At 32.1% G+C, this 18,891-nt stretch overlaps 2 protein-coding genes across 5 annotated transcripts; both read right to left on the bottom strand.

The window, feature by feature from the left end:
- Positions 1-2,551: 2,551 nt before the first annotated feature.
- LOC117928981 (linoleate 13S-lipoxygenase 2-1, chloroplastic-like) lies at positions 2,552-7,735 on the bottom strand. The gene is made up of 9 exons (XM_034849147.1): positions 7,336-7,735; positions 5,503-5,771; positions 5,127-5,364; positions 4,735-5,049; positions 4,566-4,651; positions 4,353-4,463; positions 3,917-4,218; positions 3,546-3,812; positions 2,552-3,459 (listed from the first exon to the last, which is right to left on the bottom strand). Exons 1-9 carry the CDS (start codon positions 7,700-7,702, stop codon positions 2,700-2,702), a joined length of 2,715 nt encoding a protein of 904 aa, XP_034705038.1. The 5' UTR covers positions 7,703-7,735; the 3' UTR covers positions 2,552-2,699.
- A 5,412-nt stretch (positions 7,736-13,147) lies between these two features.
- LOC117929343 (siroheme synthase-like) lies at positions 13,148-17,511 on the bottom strand. Of its 4 annotated transcripts, none has more exons than XM_034849635.1 (6): positions 17,178-17,511; positions 16,701-17,126; positions 16,349-16,426; positions 16,150-16,219; positions 13,870-14,147; positions 13,148-13,688 (listed from the first exon to the last, which is right to left on the bottom strand). In XM_034849635.1, the coding sequence occupies exons 1-6, from the start codon at positions 17,283-17,285 to the stop codon at positions 13,539-13,541; spliced, it is 1,110 nt and encodes a 369-aa protein (XP_034705526.1). In that variant the 5' UTR covers positions 17,286-17,511; the 3' UTR covers positions 13,148-13,538. The 4 variants fall into 4 exon arrangements, with proteins under 4 accessions (XP_034705526.1, XP_034705525.1, XP_034705524.1 ...); XM_034849634.1 differs by having other exon boundaries at positions 16,701-17,127; positions 17,170-17,511; XM_034849633.1 differs by having other exon boundaries at positions 16,701-17,127; positions 17,161-17,511.
- Between the last annotated feature and the right edge of the window lie 1,380 nt (positions 17,512-18,891).

Consider the following 18,891-nt stretch of genomic DNA (forward strand, 5'->3'; position numbering starts at 1 on the left):
TAATTTAAGGAAAAAGAAAAGGTTTGCGGGTGGGGGTGTGGTTGTTGGGTGGAGCTCACCTTCGTGGAAACATAAAAAGTAACTAGGAAAACACAAAAAGAAGGAAGATTGAAAAAAAATATGGAAAACAATCTATTCTTTAAACAATGAAAAAATAATGAAAATATTTTTTTATTGTTCTCAAAAAATGGTTTTTGAAAATACGAAAAACACCAAAAATAAAAACACACCCCCTTCCCCAAACATGTTTTTAATATTTTTTGTTTTCAAGAACAGAAAACAATACTTGAGAACAACAACTAAACAAACCCTTAGCTGTTTTGTTGCTATTTTTGAAAACTGTTCTGGAACATAGTTTTTGAAAACAATTTTTTACGTTTTAAGAAAAAAAATTTTGTTTGGGAACTAAATTCTGGAAAATAGTTTTTGTTCTAAAAAAAAAAATGTTTGATTGAGTTAATAAAAAAGTTTTTTAGAATAAGTAAAACAAAAAACATGTTTAAAAGTTATTTTTTTTAAATTAATACAGTGTTTTCTTCTATTAACTTGATATTATAAATATATAAATAATTTTCATGTGCACAATTCATTTAAATTAAAAAAAAAATATTTCATTTTGAAATTTTTACACCAACTATAATTTTCTTAAACAAATGATGACTTTGTCACCATGTGTAAGTATATTAATTTCAATAATTTAAGGAAGAAGAAAGGGTTTGCGGGTGGAGGTGCAGTGGTTGGGTGGAGCTCACATTTGTGGAAAAAAAAAAAAAAAAAAAAAAAACTAAGAAAACACAAAAAGAAGGAAGAGAAAATACGAAAAACAATCTATTATTTAAACAGTGAAAAAATAATGAAAAAGTTTTTTTATTGTCATCAAAAAAGTGGTTTTTTAGAATACAAAAAATACAAAAAAACAAAAACACACATCTTTCCCCAAACAAGTTTTTGGTATTTTCTGTTTTGAATAATAGAAAACAGTTCTTGAAAACAGAAACCAAACAAACCCATAATTTTTAGTAAATTCAGAAAATTGTTTTTAATAAAATAATAACCTTTTCTAACAAATTTGATTTTCTTTGTAAATTTTAAAATAAATTGTAAAGCTCTTTTGATTAAATTGATGAACATTTTTATTTTCTTTAAATAAAGTTAAATTCTTTTTTCTAAATCATTTTTTAAAGGAATTAAATAAAAATTTATTTTTAAATAATAAAATTTGATTTGGAAATAATTTTCATAAATAAAAGTTACGAAAACCTTTTCAATAAAAATTGAATTGAATAATAAATTGGTAAAAAAATGCCTTTCTAGATAATATCCAAGAAAAAAAATCCTTTTTAAAATTGAATTGAAACTTTCTTTTTGTAAATAGAGTAGTAAAAACCCCATTTATTGGCAAAATCACTTCTCTTCTATAAGAATTTGGTCAATACTTTTTGAATAAAATTGTAGAATCTTGTTTTTAAGAAAAATAATATGATCAATTTTAATAAATTATTTTATGCACTCTATCTTATCTTTTATATATATATATATATATATATATATATATATAATGTAATTTACATTTTTTTTACCTCATGATTAATTAATTAATTATCATAATTCATTTCATTCGTTTAATAGAAACTATAGGTGTGCTGGGGGTGTTATGACTTATTATCGTACTTTTTCAATGAGTAACTTAATCCTCAAATCCGTTTTTGGTAAATAGATTTATTTTTTCCAAATAAAAAATCATGCAAGGTTTTGTTTCTTATTTTATTTTCGTTTTAAAACTAAACTACAATAAATAATAACTCCAACTTTTTCAAATAATATATTTTTCATAATAAAAAATAAATTAGTGAGACTCACGTGAAAAATGTTGACTTTACATATAATCTTATTCATTTGTGCTACACTTAAATTTAATTTATTTATATTTAAATATGATTTCTCGACACTTTCACCTTCTGTGTTCTTATTTTTTTATATCTTTATTTAATGATGTAAATTGGAATATAGAAATCAATGACTCCCACGTTAGCATATCCCCGAGAATTTTTCATCTTGCTTCCAGTTCAACTTCTCAAGTATGCAGATATGCACATAGAAATGTGCAGAAATCGGTTTGAGTTGAGTAGAAAATAAGTGTACACATGCCTTTGCTGTAGTTTCAGGTATGCTGTGTTTGCTACCTTGATTGTTAAAATGTCAGGGGAAGAAGAGAAGATTAACCCAAAATCCAGCTGCAACCCCTTCAATCCCACCTGTTATAAGCACTTTTCCCCCTGTTTTCTGCATTTTTCAATGCTAACCCCATCTAATTCTAGGCTTTCCCATTCATGTTCCACCCCTGAACCCTACAAGGCCATCAGGAACTTAAATCAGGAACTGGCATGAGAGGTAAGATTTATTTATTTGTTCTTCTTTAGGCATGTTCACTCTATATGCATGGATTTTTCTTGTTTTTGTACTTCTTTCCCTTTGATGTCTAAATGCCCTGTTTCAGTTTTTTCGCAGGTTTAGTTTCTGTTTCAGACATGGCATGACTTTTTGAACATTGTAAGTAAATAATTTAGATTTCATAAGATTTGAGAAACTACCTTCCATTGAGGCAAAAAACAGGGTAAGAATGTTGGAAGTTCTCGAGACATGGAATCTAGATATGCTTATTTATATAGCTATTTTATGATACAGTGTAGCATCATAAATTAGATAGAGATGCTATTAGGAACTCCCATTCCTGTGACCCCTGGTTTTGAGAATGGCTTCAAGAGTTCATATGGAACAACCCCGGCTCCAGTTCTGTTCTTCAGGTTCAAATTGGTGTTCCTCCCATCAATGATCCCCTCAAGCTCCTTCAATCTGCCATTGAACCGTTCGAATGCAGCCTTTATGATTGGGTTTTCTGTCCAGGATGGCTCCATCTGGTCACCGAGGTACTCCTCATCTGGTGAATGACTTGACAGAACATCCAAAACTGCCATTATTTTTGTTGCTTGAATCTGTGAAGGGAAGCACTTTAACAAGGCAATTTCTGGCTTATGCAGAAAGTTCTTGAACTCCTCATCTGATGGGTCCTCAGTTGGCATGTTGGTTCGAGCGATTGTGGGTCGATTAGGAAAGTACCCGGCATATACATATTGACCGAAGTTCACAGCTGCATGGTGCCCTGCTGTAACCCAGATTATGGTTGTTAAAACATGGATTAGATCTTCTGGGGTTTTCATGACAGGCCACCATGGCTCATCCTTCTTGTCTGCATGCCCTTGGGTTCGAACTTCTGTCCACCAAGCTTGGAGCTCCTTATCAGACTCAACCAGGCTTGGGTCTGGGTAGTAGTGGTTCACATAGTCCCTAACCCACTGCTTGATGGCATCCCAAAGGACTAGACCGTCGTTGGCAAAAGGGTAATCCTCAATGGTGAGCTTCAGCCCATGCTCAGCTGTTGGATCCTCAACTGCCATCCCCCTGAAAGAGAACGACAAATTCTGATTCAGAGGTAACCAAATAGAGTACAATATCTTTTATCATATCCTTGAAACCATCTCCTGTACCTTCGGATCAGGTCAGCAGGCAAAGCTTCCATGTCAAATCTCCAGAGCTGGTCATAGGCAGCAGAACTGAGCTCAATGGCATACTTGCCCGGCGAGAAGCAGCTCTCAATGATTCCACCTGCATTTATGAGGCTTTCCCGAGCAAGAGCATTGATCTCCATTGTGTACCTGAAATGAGGATGCAGGAGTCTATAGATTGGGTGCATAGCGCTTAGTTGCCGGTTAGCTGCGATGATGTATGGCTCAGTACAACAGTGAGTCCTTAGCCTGCAAAAAATACAATCCCAACCAAGTGGTATCAGCTTGTTCTGATCGTTGAATTGGTAAAAGCCCGGTTTATAGACAATGAGCAGAGTCTCGAATCATTTTACCAGTGAACAACAAGCTGGTGATAACCAGAGTCATGAGCACAAACATGAGTTTTGGCCAGCCTCCATAGCCAGCAACTCGTGGCATCCCAGCCTGGTGTGAACACTTGCTTCCACTGCGGCTTGTCACCAACTGGCGGCCTAGTTAGCTCGATTGCAAGAGGCCTCAATGTGCCCTCCATGGTTAGGAAGAACAGAGTTCGAGATCCATACAATGTCGTGCCTTCAATCTCCCTCACTTTGTTCACGTAAGGTAAGAGAAGGTCATGATAATCCAATATGAACATCTTCTTCTGTTTCAAGGCCTGCAGTGACAGAGACAACAGAACCAGTTCTTCAAACCCCCTTAAGATCTTACTCATACAAAGCCCAAAAACGGAGCCAAACGCAAAATGGGGTCCAACTAAACAAGCTCACAAGGGAGTAGAATGTGCGTTACCTCATCAATAGTCATGACCCCTTTGATCTCTTTCTCGATCAGTTCTGCTGTGATCAATGATTCTGGAGGACCATAGATCTCAGGATCCAGTTCACTCTTCAAGGGCCACTCCTGCATGAGAAGGGCTTGAATTCATGTAATTTGATCGGAAAAAACGGATTGTTTGGACTCTATCTCCTACTACATTACTAGTGTTTGACAGAATGAACATACTGTAACCAACTGTAGGCTATACGGGTTGAGACCAGCAAGAGCCTGCCGAGAAAACTCCTCATCCCTGAACCAAGCAAATTTATCTCCTGCAACAGAGGAACATTGATTCAGCAAGGACTCGATCAATCTCAAGAAAAAGGAGAGGAAGCGAGGAAGAGATCAGGCATACTGTCGATCATTGCAGGGGTTTCAAAGAGCAAAATATCTCCTTCTCTTTCAGCTATAGTCTTCACCAGTCTTGGGATGATTGACTGAAAGAAGTTCTTGCTCTTGGGCAAGGGGACTCCTTCTTGAAACAGTGAGTCTATGGCAGTGAAGTACGGAAATCCAAGGTGTGGATCCAGCAGCATGATCTCCACCTGAGGCAGCAGCGCGTGCAGCACTGATTTCAGCGTCTTTGTCGAGAATGTCAACTGCTTCACTTCTTCAAATGCTTCATCCCTCGGCACATACACACTGCTGCTTCTGGTCTCCGACACCGGGTCTACATCAATCAGCTCAAAACTTCAAACAAATTCATCCACAAAACACAATACATAAATAATACCACTCATTACATACCTTTCTTGGAACTAGGACGCCCGGTTCTGCATCTCCTAGGGTAAGGATGATCCTTGCTGCCAAGAACAGGGCGGGCAAGATCCTCACTATCATCAGGATCCCCAAGGTCATTGTAAGTATCGTAATCATAGATCCTATCAGACGTCTTGCGTTCTCCCTTTCCATTTCCGCGCAGATTCTCCAACTCTATCTTCCTTAGCTTCTTCAACCCGCTTGGTGTATCGTCCGGCAAGTAAGACTATTTCATAATTCATGCGCAAACATGCATTAACATCTAGAACTAATTGATGATTCTCAAGGATGACAATCTTTTAAACTAATGACCCAAGAAGATTCTCAAGGAAATGTACAAGGGGAGATTAAAAAGATATAAAACCTTGTTGGTGAAGAAGATTCTCTTCTTAGGGTTATCAAACTTGGAATGAACCCATGAGCTGCAATTGATATGAATGGGGCCATTGTGTAATCCATCAAGCACTATGTTGTTGAGGAACATCTCCTTGTGGTGTTCATTCTCTACCAAAATTGCACCAACCTCTCCAAAACCTGCAGGAACTATGAATTCACTCTCATATATCACCTCCTCCTTTTCATGCCTCACTTTGCGGGCATACCCCTTGATTGTTCCCTTCTCCAAGCCTGTCCCTATTTAAATTAACTCCACAAATAAAAGCAAATTATAAAAATAAAATAAAATAAAATTAATAATATTTAAGTACCTTGGAAAAAGATACCACTTCTATCATCTTTCATCTCATGTATAAAGTTGTGATGGATTTTTATGTAGATTTATGATTTTTCTAAATTTATAAAAGAAATATCAAATTCCCAACTTTGTTTATCACGGTGAAGATATGATAACAAAGATGACTTTATTTTTTATCATACTTTCAACTTTTTTGAAAGAATAAAAGTACATCACCCACTAACAGTAGTTCCATTAGGGTTTTTCTTTGGTATCACATCACATGGAAGAGTATCATCCAATGAGAAATAATCACGTTGATAGAATGATCTGAGTGATATATTTTAATGATAACCGATTAAAATGTATGAAATCTTCCCTATTTTAGAAAATTAATCTTTCATCTTTTTTCAACCTAAAAAATACTTATTTTTGACAAACAAAAAAAAAAACTCATTTTTGATAAAAATATCATCATTTTTTTTCTTATAAAAATAACTATTTCTTTTAAAACACATGTAAATAATGAAAATATTAAAGATTATTTATGTCAAAAATCGATTACTTTTTAAGTTCAAAAATAAAAAGGTTAATTCTATATGGGATGTTTTTATCATTTTTAATCAACTAATCCTATATTTTACCCAACACTTTAATCAGACACAATGATAGCAAAGAGACATGACCCATCACCTAACTAATGATTGTTTTGGATACCCAACTTAAAAAGACATTTACCAAACTTTGAATCGGTAGCCGTTTTTTAAGAACTTTGTTTTCAATTGTTTTTTGTCACGTATTTTGAGTAACAATTAAAAACATAAAAAATACTATGAAAACTTTTCAATTATATGTACAATTACTATAACATAGTAGAGCAAATTATTATTTATATTGAATTGAATCTTCAAACAAAATTTTGTTCTTCAAGATAGTTGAAATTTGATTTTAAAAACTTGTATTTAGTAACCGTTTTGAAACAAATTTTAAAAACTCTTATTCAATAGCTGTTTTAAAAAATAATTTTTGAAAATTATTTTATAATATTTTATAAAACAAAAGTATATTTAATAATTTAAAATATTTTTAATAGTTTTAAATATGTTTTAAAAATAATTTTTATATTTAATATTTTATTTTTAATTATTTTATATATTTATATAATTATTTTTTTAAATGACTCAATAAATAGATAAAAACTTCGATAAATAATAAAAAAATATTTTTTTAAAATACCTTATTTTTTATTTTTAAAAATAAAAATTAGAAAATAATTTCCAAATATTTTTTTAAAAATAATTCTTAAAAACAGTTTACACTAACTTGACAACAGTTTTAAAAAATAGACCTCTCATTTTCTATTTCAATTTTTAAGACATTTGTCTCATAATCCTAACAAATTCCTTTTGAGCAAATTCAAAACATGCCCGAAGACTTAACACCTTTGCAGAATTCAACTGAGCAAGCAGGATCTAAGAGACCAAATCCTTCTTTAATTGCTATCATCTCCTTCCTACAACTTACCCGAGTCGACCTCTGCGCTAACAAGCTCCAAAAGCAGCGTTTTCCCAACCAAATCCGCATACACATCAAGAGGCTTCGTAATCCCTAGATCGGACAGCAACCCTGCAGCAGTCGCCCTAACGACAGCCTTAACCGATGCCGCATTCTCCTTCGACGTCTCCACTCCTCTTACATCAGTGGCAGAAGCTCTTATGCAGAAGCACTTTTTCTTTCCATGGAAATTCAGGGTTCTCCTGGTGGGGAGATATGCAGGGCTGCTGATACTTCTTCCATGGCTGAGGATAAAGGGTTTGTGTAAGAGGGAGGAGGAGGGGGATTGAGTAGGGTTCAGTCTATGGAGCTGATGATGAGAAGCGTTCATCATCATCTTTGGAAATGATAAGGAAGAAGACTGCCTCTGATATCTCTCTGTGTATATTTTGTATGTAAGCTAAGGCCAGAATTTATAGAGGTAGATCCATAGACTGTTGTGCAGTGATTTCTCTTTTCATGAATATTATATCTATCTATATGCAGACAAAAATATATATATATATATATATATATATATATATATATATATATATATATATATATATAAATAAATAAACAAAAAAAAAAAAACCCTTATTTTACTATTTCTGCTTTGTATTGGCTTTCTTTAATCGTGGAAATATGGAGGACAACAGGCTATTCCAACGAAGGTAAGTGAAATGACTAATAAGACCTCCAAAACAAAGAAATGATGAAACCTATATATAAAATAATAAAATTATTATAAGGTATAAAATAAAATAAATTTTTTTATATTTTTATGATGTGATGTGACATGGAAATAAGATGTCTTTTTATTTAAACTTATCCGAAAATTAGTCCATTCCATGAGCAAACTCTGAGTGGGGTTTTTTTTTTTTATTTGAATAAAAAATATCAAAATATTTTACTTTTTACTCCACTAAAAATGACTCGTGGATATCCATTTATATAATTAAAATAAATTTAATATTAATAAAATTTATGAATTGTTTTAAATTGAATAAAAAAAATTAAATATTTTAATTATTTTTATTCAATCAAAAAACAAATACCATTTAAATAACTTTTACCTTTTACTTTTAAAAATAAAAAAACACGTTTGAGCATATGTAATTTTCATTTAAAAGAGTTTGAGTTCTAAATACAAAAATATCGATTTAATATCATCAAATTTTTCTTAAAATTTGAAAAGAAAAAAAAAAAGGTTTGGACAAAGATTAATAAGAATATTGCTTAAATATATTTCAATTTAAAAAAATGGGTCATCTATGATATAAAAAAGCAATTTTTAATATTATAAAAAATAAAAAATAATAATTACAAGTAATCACTAATTTATTTACACTTTATCTAAATTTTATCTATTTATACTTAGATTTTATTTCTCGACACTCTTCGTATCTTTATCTAATGATTTAAATTGGAGTATATAAATGAATGATTCACATAGCAAGCTTTGTAGGTATCACTTGGATTTTTTAGAATTTTTATAAAAAAATATATAAAAAATAAAAAATCTTTTTAAAATTACAAAAATGAAAAATAAAATCCTTATTTTCCTTCTATTTTGGGAAAAACAATTTCCCCTTTCAAATATAAAGTTTTTTTCTGACTTCTCAAACCCTGGGTAGATCTGAAAATGAAGGGTGGGTGAATTATTGAGAATAAGATTAGAGTGACCCATGCATACAAATAAAAAAGTCCCCTCTTTAGGGATCTTATCTTACATGTGCTGCTATGTTTTGTTTCTGTTGGATGATAATGTCATGGAACACGTGGATTTTTTTGGATTAAAAATACTATTATTTTTATTTTAAATCTAATCTCTTTTTTTTCTTTACAGCACACCCTTTTGTTTCTATTCATTTACTAAGCACAAAAGTCATGCCCAATGTTTGGAATAAGATAATAATACACTTCCAATATGATAATTACAATTCTTCTAGAAAAATGATAATCATAGGTTAGCATACATAATTTATATTATTATTATAAAACCTCGCTATCATATTATTATCTAAATGACTTAAATGAAATCTTCCTTTATTTTTTGTGGGTCAACAACTCCTCAACCCCCTATACAAACTCGGATATATACAATGAACGTATAAAATATTTATATTCTTTATCATATTAAAAGATAATAACCAACATGAGAATCACAAGTTGAATAAGAACAAGAGAATCACTAATATGGTCGGTGTGGAGTCGGTGTCATTAATCATGAAATGATATTAAAATCAATCAAATCAAATCGGATTCACCCAATAATTTGATCATGTTGTTTTGTAAAATTCAAATAGATGCCATAATTGAATTAAACTTATTTAGTTAAATGGTTTATGAGAAGAATAATAAAATTAATAATAAGTTCTTTTATTTTTTATTTTTATAATTTAAACCAATCAAATGAAAGTCAACAATTGAACCTAATCAAATCCCGTTAAGTTATTATTACAACAAAAAAAAAAAGAAACAAAATTGTTTTTCGACTTTAAGCTAACATTTAATTTTTAAAACATTGTTTTCAAAATGAGACCATATTTTGAAACAAATTTAAAATATTTTAAGACTCGTTTGATCATATCTTTTGAAATTTGTTTTTAAGAATTGTTTTAATTCTTTAACTTAAAAATAATTTTTTTTTTTAAAAATTCAGAAAACATGGATAAATAGACTCATGTTTTCCTTTTGTTTTTAAAAACTAGTAAAAACAACTTTTGCTTACCCTCTAAAAATTATTCTCTATTTTATTTTATATTTAGATAATAATGATCGAACAATATTAAAAAAAATTTAAATAATTTTTCATTTTTTTAAAATAAAAAATTATTTTTAAATCATATGACCAAACAAACTCTTGTTTTTAAAATATATTTAAAATATTTTCATTAGTTTTCCAAGACACTATTCTAGAGCCAAGGAATCATAAACAATAACATATTTTAAAAATAAATTTAATTTTGTTACATCAAAAAATCAAATTGATTCAAAATTCCTTCAAAACTCTTTCTTCTTCTTCTTTTTTTTTCCTTTTTTTTTTTTTTTTTGTCAAACATCAATTTTTATGTTTTAAACACCATTTTTATGTACTTGATTAGATTAATTAATCATAAATCCCTTCTACAAATATGATAATTAACATTAATATATTATGTTGAAAATTTTGATTTATGAGATTTGAAATTGGGGCATGGGCCACTGCCATGGCTGGCAGGCAATACCATTAATCATGGAATGAATATTTTAGGTGAAATCAAACTTGATCATGATGGACCCCATTAATTTGGTTTCATTATGATTAAAAAAAATTAAAGTTAGAAGCAATCATTGATGTGTGCAGACTATAATAACACTTATTTTATTAAATGGTTTATGAGAAAAATAATAAAATTAATATATTAGTAATAAAATATATTAATCAATGCCATAAAATAAAATATATAGCAATATTAATGTTTATTATTTTCAATTTTTTATCTTATAAAACATTTTTAATGGGAGGGTTTTTTTGGGGGGTCTCATATAATACACTTGGCTTCGATGTTTAGACCAGGCTTAAACTTAAAAAATCAACTTAACCTAAGTTTGGTTTTTTACGAACTATTAAAAAATAAATACATTGAAGAACCCTTCTATTTTTTAAATCAAATATTCAAAACAATAATTCTTTCCCATGTACTTTTTTTTATTTTTTATTTTTTTCAAAAAATATGTTTTAAAATGCTTCTAAAAGCTTGAAAAAAAAAACATTTTGAAAATTCGATTTTAATACAATTTAGAAACCATATTTTGAAACATGACTTTTAATTTCTATAAAAGCCATATTTTCAAAATCCAATTTCAAATTAAATTTAAAAAATAAAAAATAAAAACAGGCTAGTTGAACATTAATTTCACATATCATTTTTGGGTTATACATTATCAGAAAATAATGGTTGTGCAAAGTCAATATATACACAACTTATTGTTTATGTACTTCATTAGATTAATTATCCATAAATCTTTTTTACAAATATGATAATCACAACTTGAAATACATATGACATCAATCAATAATATAAAAGCACTCTTTGATTGATGAGATTTGAATTTGGGATATGGGCCAATGTCATGGCTGACACTTGACAGTGGATATTTTAGGTGAAGAATCAAATCAGAACAAATCAAACCTCAGTAGATCATGATCTTCCTTGTGGTAGACCCCATCAATTTGGCTCCATTGTGATAAAAAAATTTAGAGTTAGAGGCATTCTTTGATGTGTTCAAACCATTTTGAAGGGCATTCTTAAAAGTGGCAATTCTTAGGAGGAAGGGTTTATTTATTTATTTTATTTTTTGGGCGAGAATCTTACATAGTAGTCCTGGCCTCAATTCTTAGGTCAAGCCTAGGGTTAAAAGATCAGTTTAAGCCAGACTTAGATGGTGTTTGTTTTTTTGGCTTTTTGCTAAAATTAATTTAATTTTAGAATTTAGGTTGTTTGTTTTTCTATTTTTTCATGACTTATTATAAACTTTTTACTAAATAGAAAAAGCCAAAGTATATAACTTTTTCTAAATAGAAAAAATAATATATTGATTTTTTTTACTTTTTAACATTTAATAGAAATAAAATACTACAAAAACAAACAACCTAATATTTAACACTATTAAGCATTAAGGTTCTATTTAGAATTAAGTAAAAAAACAAATACCACCTTAATCTTAAAAATCAATTCAAGCCTTGGCACACCATCTGAGCTCATATCGAAATTCGACGTGGGTCGGGTTGCATTTTGACCTGAAATTCTCAAATGGGCTTGGATCTAGTTTTAGGCTATGGATCCAATTCTACACTTCTCATCTGGCTTTATCTTTTACAACTCCTTGTCTTACGTAAATATTATCTGCTTTTAATACATTGGTTCTCGTGTTCTCAAAAGTCGTCTTATTTTCCATCTCCATGTTCTCTGAGACCTGACTGACTACCACATTGTTTGATATACTTTTATATAATATGGCATACCACACCTACAATCAAAAGTTTATTCCAATAGAAACCAAATCCTACGCTCTTATAACAATTTTGATTGCTCTTACTATGATTCACCTTCATTCTCATTCTATTTTCATTCTTATTCTCAATTCTCATCTATCAAACGCACCCTAAAGATTTTATTCTAAGATAAGCATGTTCAACAGCATTAGGTTGTTGTACATTGATCAAGACCCGGTTTTTACAGACCACCATGCAGCTCATCATCCACCCTTTATCAAACGCACCATGCACTAAAGTTATAACTTAGATTTAGAACAAGCAAACAATCAAACAAGAGAAAATTTTAGAAATTTTCCGCACTTCTTTCTTTTCTATTATTTTTTCTTTTTATTTTATTTCCCTCAAACTTTCTGGGAACCAGAGATAGGAAACAGTTTTCAATCGTTGGACTCTAATCTTCACTACAATCTGCTAGAAGACATCTAACATTTCGTTTTTGTGCTTTGTCTTAGCTAAGAAAACTATCTTCCTGCATACCCTACAAATATATGATGACAGTGTTAATTGTTATCAATCTAGCAACATGCTCTGGCTTCTAACAGCCAGGAATTTTCAAGCACGCATAACGATATTTTTATAATGACAGAGGTTGTATCACTAATCATCATGCATTCTCACAGATTCAGCAACAATCTAGCTAAAACACTCGTCAATCCCCAATCATTAATGCGTATATCCCTCAAAACTAGTTCTCAAGTGGGCATGTTCAACAGTTAGTAATCAACAGAGCTGCAGGTCTACACAGTCTGTAATTTCAGATATCATTGCGAAATTTCAACCAATTTATTGAAAGAATCAGATCAAAATCCGTGGATCATCTGCATTACAAAATCAGGCTCATAAAATTGAGATCTTACAAAAAAATTTTACCTGACCAATGAGTTACTTCTCTAATTGGATATGATGCAAGCTTGCTGGGAAGCTGCTATCGGTTGGATGTGATCTACTGCTATCTGTAGATTCTACCTGGTCTCAATCAATTCGCTTGAGATAAATATTAAAAAAAGATGTCCCTCCACCACCCAGAAGAAATAAGCCAATCAGACTTCTAAATTGGTTGCTCTTTGTTAAAAATGTTGGAATGGATCAAAATGGGAGGCCCAACCCCCAAAAAATAAACCTTGGATGATATAAATTGTGCCTCAAATGTCTATTTCGCCTCTACCAGGAGGGATGCTTCTATAGAAGAATGGGGCCAGAAGGGTGAAAGTGCAACAACCTTTCCAATGACGATCAGTGTCGGTGATACTAGCTCTGCAGAGGAAATCTCATCAGCAAGATCCTTCAGTTCTGCAAACACCTGCAAGGTTGCAAAAGCAAATAAAATTGGTTTCTGACAGTAACATCAGGGGCATAACCTCATGTTTAAAAAAAATCCAAAACCTTGCCTCACATTTTTATTATTGTTTTGATAAGAACTTGAAATAAGAGATGTTTACATTGTGATAGACAAGGGAAAATAAAATGATTTTCATGCTTACCAAGCGCTGCTGTGGTGTGGTCCCTCGCTCAACTGCAACAGCTGGTGTATTAGATGGCAGACCATGATGCATCAACTTTAGGGCAAGAGAAGGGAGGGTAGACAAGCCCATGTAAACAACCAAGGTTGAATCAGGATCAGCTGCATTCTCTGCTACAAAAAGAGGATCTGTTCCTCCTTTCCTTGAGTGCCCTGTTAGAAATCTAACACTATTTGCAATACCCCTGTGAGTTAATGGGATCCCCAGCTCTGCTGCTATTCCCGATGCAGCGGTTATGCCTGCAAAGAAGTGAGGAAAATATCATACCACTATACCCTAAAGCAATCTAAGGCACACAAGTGTAAACATAACAGAAAAGTACAGTTTGGGACTACTTCTCCTGGACTAATACAAGTGCTTAGGAATAATATAGCTGTCTAAGATCGCATGCAGCAACCACTGTCATGTATTCCATGAACCTAATGTTTTGTACAAGGGTTTGCATGTATGAGGGTGATTGTAACTCACTACTATGCATAAGAATCTATACTTTAGACAGTCCATGTCTTCACTCATTGACTAAATTGACATTTTCAAAAGACCTAAATTGGGTGTTAAGGGCCCTAATTTTTTTTTATCAGTGATGGACAGGCCACCACCACAACAGAATGACAGCAGGTAAAGCAACTGATCCTCTTCAAGGATATGCCTTAGGTGTCTCTGTCAAGAGAACCCATGCTCAAACAAGATGAGATTTCACAAGTACAACAGATATCTCTTTTAATTTCCTACTTTTCTGAAAATATGGCAAGATTTGGATCAACTGTTGATGAATCATCAGTTTTTTTTTCTTTTTTTTTTGCTGCAAATTCCTTGTAGTTTTATCCTACTGCCTGCTATATATATGAGCATTATAGTTGTAGCTCCACCAGTGCAAGTGTTTGGGAGTTTCCCGTGCTTGCAGGACAGTATTATAATAAAGGCAGCAGGCAAAGAAAGATTTCTTTACAGTTAAGTCTTTCTTCTCATCCCTAGCTCCATGCATCGGTAGAGAGTTCCCTTCAAGCTTAGTTTGGAATCCTTGGGTTCCAAAGAGAGTAAGCCTTTTTGCTTGGGAGCTATCTGGGGAAGAATTCTAACTATGGATCAACTAAAAAGGAGGGGTTGGGCCCTACCAAGTAGGTGCTATTTGTGTAAAGCAGATGAAGAATCAGCAAATCATGTGCTTATTCATTGTCCCAAGGCAGCTATGATTTGGCACCTTATTTTAACTCTTTTTGGTGTTCATTGGGTTTTGCTCAATTCTATCAAGGAAACCATTCTTGGTTGGAATGACACTTTTGTTGGAAAGAAAAGAAAAAAGGCGTGGAATGCAGCCCCTTTATGCTTATTTTGGACTTTATGGAAGGAAAGAAATAGAAGAATCTTTGAAGATACTGAATTAGCGGATCAAGCTATTTTACGGTCTTTTTGGTACATGTTTTCGGATTGGGTTAGGGTGCATGTAGATTGTGCTTCATGGTCCATTTTCGATTTCATTGATTGGTTGGGTTGTAAGTAAGGGTTTTTTTTTTTGTTTTTTTCTTCCCCCTTTGGCCTTGTTGCCTTGTATACTTTTAGGTGTACTTCGGGCTTTCTTTATACAATTGCTATTACTTATCAAAAAAGAAAAATAAAGGCAGCAGGCAATGCTTTCAGCATTATGGCATTCCCATTTGTCTTGATTCCATTTCATTAAGATATTAAATCAAAAGGTCAAGACATTCCTAACAGAGTAATTTAGATTCATCAAGACAAATTTCACACATCACACTCATGCTATGAACAATAGTCCCGACTCCCAATCATATTCAATCAAACATCAACTTGTTTGACAAGGCAACCAACTGCAAAATAAAGCCCTTAACAAGATTTCCATCATAAAAATCATCAAAGATTCTTAAAACAACAACAAAAATAGTGATTTTGGAGGGAGTTCAGACATCCTCCAAAAAATTCAAATGATCCAATTTCTCTTAGCAAATTCGAAGTAGAAATTCATCATTGGAATGGGGTTTTAAAGAAAATGAGAGCGATCACCACAACCTGATGTTATACAATCAATCTAGTTTTTCTTTAAATGGTGACATTTTCAAGTTATAGCCATAATATTACTAAGAAGCCCCGCATTTATGCAAAGCACATCATCCATAAATTATGCATTTCTACTTTGAAAAGCTATGTAAAACACAATGGAGTCATTCAATTTTCAGGTGGTGTTCTTCGTTCAACACAATTGAATACAATTGCAATGTATCATACCTGGAATAACTTTCACTTGAATCCCCTGCTTTTGCAAAAAGTCCATCTCCTCTCCACCTCTCCCAAATACCTAATACACACAGAAAATATTTGAAAAAAGTTCAATAAAAAACACTAAACACAACATTTCTGAGATGATTCCGTGAAACAACTTGCAATGCCATACTCATCTTTTTCACGTTTTGCAATAGAAACTCACCAGTGGATCCCCTCCTTTAAGTCTCACAACTGTAGCTCCAGCTTCAGCAAAACTCAGAAGTAATTCATGTATCTCCTCCTGCAAATACAGTCAATAATTACTCATTTCCTCAATCAAGAACACACCCACTCACAGAAATTAAAAAATTGTGAAACCAAATCAAGAAATCAAGCAAACCCATAACCCCAAATCATCAAAACTTTGGCCCCATCTCACAAACAAAAGAAACCCAATTCACAGAAATCTTCAAACTTTTCAATCATATCAGACACCCAGTTGGAAATCAAAGATGCCCAATTCACAGAAACTCCAAAAATGTAGTCTTGAGAGAGAAAGAGAGAGAGATTTATACCTGGGTTCTGCTGTGGTATCCGGCAGTCTTCCCAACGTAGAGAAGTCTAGCATCAGGCCCAACCAATTCCAACACATCATTGGAGACCAGTCTATCATAAAGCAAAAGATGAGCACTCTGAATAACTCTCACAGCCTTCAGTGTCAAAAGCTCAGGGTCCCCAGGCCCAGTCCCCACCAAATACACATTCCCGGGTCCACAGCTCCCCCCTCCTCCATCACATCCTCCACTCTCCCTCTTCTCCCTCAACACTCCAAGCATCTTCTTAAGCTCTGGAAGCTGCAGAGCAATGTCATTTTCCCTCACTGAATTGGAATCAAATGGGAGATTCCATGAGGAGGCATCCTCCACCTGGGTATTGTACACCCAACTGTCCCTCTGGTACCTCTCAACGGAATGCTTCTCAGTGAAGGGTGAAGAAGAAGAAAAAGAAGAAGAAGAAGAAGAAGAAGAAGAAGAAGAAGAAGAAGAAGAAGAGGTGCAATTGAGAGAGCAAATGGGGTTAAGCCCAAAGGTCTTAGCTTTCCCAAAATGGGATGAAACAGAACAAGAAGAGAAACCTGAGACTCTATTCACAAGAGCCATTGACACCAAGAAAGAGGAAAAAAATGCTTAATCTGATACAAAAACTGAAACTGGGAAGACTATATATGTATAGGCTTGATCCGAAGAGAAGAGTTCTGGTTTGATTTGGATTGTGAGCTTTGGTGAAGGCGAGGAGGCAAGCGTGGCTTTTTGCCTTTTGGGGTAGCTTTTTGGGCTTTGAAAGGGACAATATTGGGGTTTGGGGATGCCGAGGGGCTTTGGAAGAGAGGGGTCCTATTGTAAACTTTCACCCACACACAGTATATGGTGGCTTATATATATATATATTAAGAAAATGGTCAAGCTTTTTTCAGATTTTCTAGTCTAGATTCATTGAACTTGGGGTGAAGAATATATCTCAAGGAAAGTCTTATCTTACCATGGTATAAAAGGTAAAATAAAATAAAAATAAAAATAAAAAATAAAAATAAAAAATAAAAAATAAATTTAGTATCAAAGAGTTATCATCTTGTTCATTAACAAAGTTTCAATCTTGTCCCATTATTTGTCCTAAGCTTATATTTTTCATTGATGATTATTTTTTATATTTTAATTACATTTTATGAATTATTTGTCAAATTCTAATATCCATGATTCTATTTCTATTTTTAAGCTATTTGAAATAAAGTAAGATTTGATAAGAAAAATTGGTATAATATTAAAAAAATATATATTTAATAATATTTGCTAACAAATTTGGCTAATGTGATATTTTTTGGGTATGGTACCAAAAAGACACCATCTAATATGTAACATTTCAAGGTCTAATTTATTTATAACCTAGTTATATTTGTTTATATTTCGATATTTTTATTTTTATTTGTTTATATTTTTATTCAATAATATAAATTTCACTTTATTCGTTAAACAAAAATTCAACAAGTATTACTTTTGTATCCAATCATTTTTCATTTCCTTTTTTTATTTATTTTTATTGAAATAACCTTTCAAATACTTTCTTTTATTTTGAAATATTTTAAGTAGTAATTTAAATGCATTATAAAAACCCTTTTACTAGCAAGAAAAAAAAAATGAAGGTTTATGCCATTAAAATATTGTTGCCTTAATTATTTCTATGTGTAGTCTCTTTAGTAGATATTAGTTGATTTATTCATTTTTATAAAAATAATTTTAAAACGGAAAAATAGATTTTATAAATTTATGATTTTTTTCTTTTTTGCTATATGAGCAAGAAGACACGTGTAGTTCATCAATTGGTCCAACTGTCTTACTAGCCTAAATGGGGTCGTAGAGGAATGAAAAGACGGTTATGCCAATGGGCTGGATGGGTGTAGGCCTGTGAAGAATTAAGCCCAACAAAAATCAGCCTGTGTAAACGTTTAGTGTCCAATACCAACTCGGCCTCTGCTAGTTCTGTGATCGTTCAAGCCTCATTGTTTCTGGTTTTCAAATTGATATATGGATCACTAGTTGCCATTTGGAAACTCCAAAATGACATGGCCAATTTTTCAAAGCTTTGGCATTTTTTTTTTAATATATTGAAAGATTATATGACTTAGAGTTCATTTGACATTTGACAGTGATTTTAAAAAGTTTTTTTTTTTACTTTTTTAACACTTGAAATTTTTTATTTTTTAAGTATTAA

Source organism: Vitis riparia, chromosome 13, assembly GCF_004353265.1.
Source record: "Vitis riparia cultivar Riparia Gloire de Montpellier isolate 1030 chromosome 13, EGFV_Vit.rip_1.0, whole genome shotgun sequence".
Taxonomy (NCBI): Eukaryota; Viridiplantae; Streptophyta; class Magnoliopsida; order Vitales; family Vitaceae; genus Vitis; species Vitis riparia.